The 5778-nt window shown below is 43.1% G+C and overlaps 1 protein-coding gene across 3 annotated transcripts; it reads right to left on the reverse strand.

The window, feature by feature from the left end:
* Positions 1-357: 357 nt before the first annotated feature.
* On the reverse strand, positions 358-5055 carry LOC131255896 (uncharacterized). 3 transcript variants are annotated; one of them, XM_058256842.1, is made up of 2 exons: positions 4866-5055; positions 358-1998 (listed from the first exon to the last, which is right to left on the reverse strand). In XM_058256842.1, the coding sequence occupies exon 2, from the start codon at positions 1989-1991 to the stop codon at positions 993-995; it is 999 nt and encodes a 332-aa protein (XP_058112825.1). In that variant the 5' UTR covers positions 1992-1998; positions 4866-5055; the 3' UTR covers positions 358-992. The 3 variants fall into 3 exon arrangements, with proteins under 3 accessions (XP_058112825.1, XP_058112805.1, XP_058112815.1); XM_058256822.1 differs by having other exon boundaries at positions 358-2078; positions 4866-5053; XM_058256832.1 differs by lacking the exon at positions 4866-5055 and adding an exon at positions 4806-4830 and having other exon boundaries at positions 358-2078.
* Positions 5056-5778: the final 723 nt, after the last annotated feature.

Raw genomic sequence — 5778 nt, forward strand, 5'->3', positions numbered from 1 at the left:
AATTATTTTAGAACTGACGGCCCTAATATGATGTTTGGGAATGTGAATAACCCTGCAAATGAAATTAAGTTCTCAGCAAAAACACACTTTCCTCTGTTTGGGTGGAAAAAAAAATAGTTTTATAAACCGAATTCTATTTCTCAGCTTGTCCTCAAAAACTAGATATTCAGTAGCCCAAAAATGTGTTAAATGGAATTCCCGGGGCAGAGACAAGAAATTACGGGGTGACCATAGGTAGAATCCATGTAAAACTGAAATCCATAATAAATGATGGAAGATAATCCATGGTTTTCCACAAGGATTCCAGGTTACGGAAAATCCACATTTTAATTTTCCTCCATCCAAAACTCAAGTGGAGACGCATTCAATCCATCCTGTAGTCATGGGTATTATTATGAATTACCTTTTTTACCATACATCAAAAGAACTATCCAGTTCGGCTGTCCACATTCCAATCATAATGAAGAGAACTATAACACTCACATTTCCACTCACCTGAAAACAATATAGACCCCAAGACTTGAAGAAAATTTTCAATGAAGACATGCAAATGAAACTAGCATGTTTTGATTTTCCAAGGGAAGCACATGTGTGTGTGGGATACATGCCAGATTCCAAGCTATTCGGTTAGAGAATCAAGCTGATCTGCTTATCGGGTGGGTCGCATGTAAATTGAGAATAGAACATTGATCAAATGACTATTCGATTTTGTTTAATTCTGTGCATGCGTGCAAACCCCACTCAATCGGCAGGCTGAACTGATTTTCAAGCTTCATGGCTTGAAAACATGCTCCAACATTCACAGGTCTCGCCTGAGTCCCTTGGCAAGTTCAAACACAAATCCAGATAATAAATGTCACATGAATATGGTAGCTAAAGGTAGAAGAACTCACTGCTTGAAACAGAAGTTCACAACACTAACAAAGGCCCTCACAATGCAAACAGTTTGAACTTGCTTGCTACCATCATGGCTCGTTGTCTGGCATTCTATGTCATTGACCCCTATCACGATGGTACCATATGCCTGACACGTCTTCCGATCCATCATCCTCACCTCTTGTAGAAGTGCTAGGCTCACCGTCATACATCTCCCCCCATAGTGATCCTCTCCTTCGGCTCCTTGACAGCCCCCGAAACCTTGATGGTACTGACCAGTTGATGCTAGAATCTTGTGGGAGAACTCGGATAAGGAGAAGTACAGTCAGCAAGCTTCCCTCGTCGAAAGAAATATGGCCTTCCTCAACCCTATCCTCACTGAATGACATTCGGCCCCCCTCAACCCTATCCTCATTGAACACTGACTGGAACGTGCTGAGCACATCTCCTAGATCACGTTGTCGCTCCAACCTCCTCCAATCCCGCTGCCGCTCTGGGTCTGCCTCTGACGGCCGCACCAGTGGGTGCTCCAGTCTCGCATGCTTCCTTATTTCATAATATGTCCCACTGAACATGCAAGCCTCCCTGGCACAGCTCCTCACTTTCGCATTCATGAACTGGCGAGCTGGCTCCACTACGATCCAATCCTTTATCTTGCCCCGACAAAGGGGACACAACAGTTTCGATTGCTCCTGGCCCACATTAGGAGCAGGCTGTGGGGCATGTCCATCACTATCTTGGTTCAACGGCGTATGCTGCTGTTCCTGTGCTGGGTGGGTGACATCACTTAAAATTGTTGATTCTTGCAGCATCTGTGCTGAGGGGGTTTCAGAGAATGCTTTACAGAACTGGTCAAGGCAATTCGAGTGACGGTAGCTTGTGTCACACATGTAAGGACGGCAGCCCTTGTCGTAGGAGGAACAAACGAGGAGGATGGCATTGTGAGGATGTTCCATGCACACAGGGCACCTGGCATCTTCCCATTCCTTCACATCCTCTGCGGTTTCTGAGGAGTTTATGCATGAAGACCACTTGGGGTGGCTGGAGCTGGAAGGGAAAGGTGATGCCCGAGATCTGTCGAATGACACAGAACGCTCTCTTCTTTCCTTTGGCATTTTATCGCTGAATGGAAAAACGAGGTCTGTCGATGCAACAGGGGGGTAAAACACAAAGTTTCACCAATTACTGCCGCCGGAGACAGTCTACATGAAACTTTGTATTAGCGACAATGATAAATAACTGGAATGACAATAAAAACCCCAATTCCTAACAAATCAGAAGAATACATTTGAAGCAAAAGTGCTAGTAATCTGTGACAATGATAAACGGAATATAATAAATAATCGGAACAACAATCAAAATCCCAATTCCATATCATGGAAGACTTAGAAATCAGACATGCCAAGTTACATAACACTCCCTTCCTCCCCCACCAGGTTTCATAGATGGCAACCTCAGAAATCTGACATGCCAAAAAGACTGACCAATTACGTGTCCTCTCCCACCCTTAACCTCATAAATCCAACATGCTAGAAAGTCTGACCAATTACATGTCCCCTACCTCCCCACCTCCCTACCTCAACCTCAGAAATCCGACATGCCAAAAACTCTGACCAAACGGCCACATTACGGCATTGCAGGCCAGGAATTGCCTTCACTAAGCGCGATCCCAGAGGAAGCAAAGAAAACATGCCAACGCTTCTCATAACACCAAAGCTTCCGTCTCATTAGAGGCCACGTTGCCACAAGGCAATGAATAACCAATCACAACCTCTCCCAATCATTTCCTAGCACAACACAGATGGAGAGCTGAGTTTCCAAGGGCACACCCAGCTTTTGGTTGGCTTGCTGGTAGAAAAAGAGTTCTGAGCATAAACAATCTTCAAAGATGATTTTTGGTCCTCCCCAACATGTGTGCTATGCGTAGTGGACACTAAGTCAGTCAACTACCACTTTGGGAGATGTGGAGTTGCTTTCTCAGACTTTTTGAGAGGTTATACAAGAGTTGATTGAGGAGCTGCTCTGAGTTGGCACAGTGTGGGGATTTGAATTTGGGAGGCAAAAGACAACTATTTCGAAATTGGCTAAGTTAGCCACCTGGTGGGCGATTTGGGGGAAAGAAATGGGAGGTGTTTTGGCAACAGTTCTTGTAAGGAGGTGGAGGTGTTCTTGCAATAGTTCTTGTAAGGAGGTGGAGGTGTTCTTGACGGCAAAGATTTTTGTAATGGAATGGGCCTCTTATATAAATTCCTTGGAAGATTGTAATTTAGTAACCAAAGGAGCTTTTCCATGATTGGTAACTTGTAGGAAGGTAACGAGTAGAAATAGCTGCATGGATATCACAGTTTAAGAAGCCGTGAACATTTTAGGTCCGATTAAAAATCATGAATGGGTCTGAATGTGGGTGGAAAGAATTTGCAAATAAGCAGCAACACTGTATACTAAGATTAACAATTCAAATCTTAGGGTGTGTTTGGATGCCATCTATTTTTTCATTTCCAATTAAATCTGCAATTGCTCTGTACATTTGTTGGGAAATCTGCTCCCTCCCAGTACCTTTAAAGTCAGTTTGGTGAGGCTGTGTTTGACTGCCTCTCACACAAATGCTCACAAGTGCCATGCGCTCGAAAATACGAACCATTTGTCATGCTCGCCATCATGAAAAAACCATTCCAGTGAAATTTCAGGCCCGTTTGATACCTAGATGAGCCACAATTTTAGGCTTCATATCCTTCGGAGGGGGGAAACAAACCTTAGGCTTCATTCCAGCTGCGGAATGCTTAGAACAGGTGTTCACACTCAAGTCAGAGCTTGTTGTGGTAGAAAGCACATTAAAATGCATTTTTAGAGGTGCCCAAACACACCCTTAGGTTTATGTTGAATCCCATGAAAGCAACTCTTATATCAAGTTGGATCCCAAAGTGGAATGCTGCATAAATGGCATCTAAAAGAGGAATAGCTTTGCTTTTAATAAAAGATGGATATTACTCTTACAGTTGCCTTCCCCAAGCTCTATTAAGATCCTGTGTTTTTATTTACTACAATGATATGTTTGTGGGAGTTCTCTATGTACAGGAATCAGCACATTACATTCATCTTCTATTTAATACATTGTTTCTTTGATGCCTTTAGAGGACATACATCTCAAACTAACATGAGATATTGCAGAAAGGATTACTTTCTAAAACAGTAACCTTAAAATGGATGACAAAACACAGGAGTTTTAAATCAGTGGATCAGGTATCTTATCATCCACCACCATTGCAGCCCAGTCGGCCCTGTATACTGTCCCGTATCGCCCTTCCATCGATCTGTTTCATGTCAATAAAGCCATATTACTCATGGGCGATACCGTACGTATCACTTCAGATGATCCTTTAAACCTTGGTTATAAGTTTACCATTCTAAACCATCATCGGAATAGCATGCCATGTGTGTGGTACATCAGAGCCGTCCAAAAGATGGGACCAATCATAAAGTTCATCTGTAGGGAAAAGAATCATGCTGATCCACTCATCTGATGGACCACACCATGAAACCCAATTGATGAGTCTATCAGCATGATTTTTGCACCAGATGGTCTATATTATGGGCCCCACCTTTTGCACGGCATGGATGTCCTGCACAAAGGACCAGTTAGCGGTAAAATCGGTGCAGCGTGGTAAGCTATGCATGCTGGGAACTGTATTTGATGATTCCCCCAAGGAAGAAGAACAACGCAAGAAACCAATCATCTTGTGCCGTTCTTTTAATCAAAAGAACCAATTACAAAACTCTCTACCCCAAAATCGTTATTTCCATCGAGAAATGAAAATTTAAGAGCAGAAAATCAAGATACAGCATCCAATCCCAACGAAACTAACAGATAAACGAAAACCTCACGAAACACCGATAAAAGCTAGAAAGTGCAGGAAAACGTAGAAACGCACCCGATCCGGCTCGAATTCGAACCAGAAAAGGGGAGCTGGGGTTTCTGTTGAGAAATTTACCGGAGTTTCGAGATCGGAGATAGATTGAAGGAGATGATCTCGTGCGTTAATTTTCGATTTCTCAGTGATCGGATGATGGCCGGCTAGAAATAGGAAGAGAAAGGAGAGGAAGGGATGAAGAAGCCGCTTCTTTCCACCTTCCCTTCACAGACAGAGCATGGAAATGATGAGGCAAGAGCAGTGCTTGAAATGGTATTGATGCTTAGCTAGCAGTCTGACGTGGCCAAGTGGGGTTTTCAAAGCTTCTTTCGTTTTCCGTTTGTCGCGACTCAGTGTCTACAATGTGTCGCCATGGATTATTTTAACCATCCATATTCTCGTTATTTCTGATTATAAGCTATTATGGTATACCATTTTTCAGTAACATTCCTAGCCTTTGATTTCCTAGAGTTAAATACAACCCATTGAAAATTTCCCTTTTTCTAAATTCATCCATGCAGAGTGATGGACGCAATCATCGATTCCGAATACGTTTAGTATTATCAACTGCATTCATTATAATCCACAAGATGGACGGTTTAAATCATCTAACCATCTCAGCATGTCGGCCCGAGTTGGTAGCAAATACACGTTGGTTTGTGAGTCGCGACAGATACAAAACAAACTCCTCGAGGTTCCCAGACGAGAAATGAGGAGAGGATCTGGGATCCGCCTCGCGAAGGCTCCTCGCCGAAGTTGAAAATCGAATCATACCCTCGCAAGTACTAAACTTGGCAGGTGTCTGAGATCCGTGCCGTTCATCGGAAGGGATCCACTGTTTATATTGTGTGGAATAAATAAATAGGAACTGCAACAAATGGACGGCCAGCGTATGTACCAAGTATTTTAATAAACAAATGGATGATGATGGTTAACTGGAAAAGACCAAATGTCACTGCCCAAGTAATTAGGAAGCCACCTGATGTGTAGATCT

Source organism: Magnolia sinica, chromosome 1 (genome assembly GCF_029962835.1).
Source record: "Magnolia sinica isolate HGM2019 chromosome 1, MsV1, whole genome shotgun sequence".
NCBI classification, from domain to species: Eukaryota; Viridiplantae; Streptophyta; class Magnoliopsida; order Magnoliales; family Magnoliaceae; genus Magnolia; species Magnolia sinica.

Coding starts and splice junctions, on each gene's coding strand:
- LOC131255896 (XM_058256842.1), bottom strand. CDS start 1,991: ATGCCAAAGGAAAGAAGAGAGCGTTCTGTGTCATTCGACAGATCTCGG.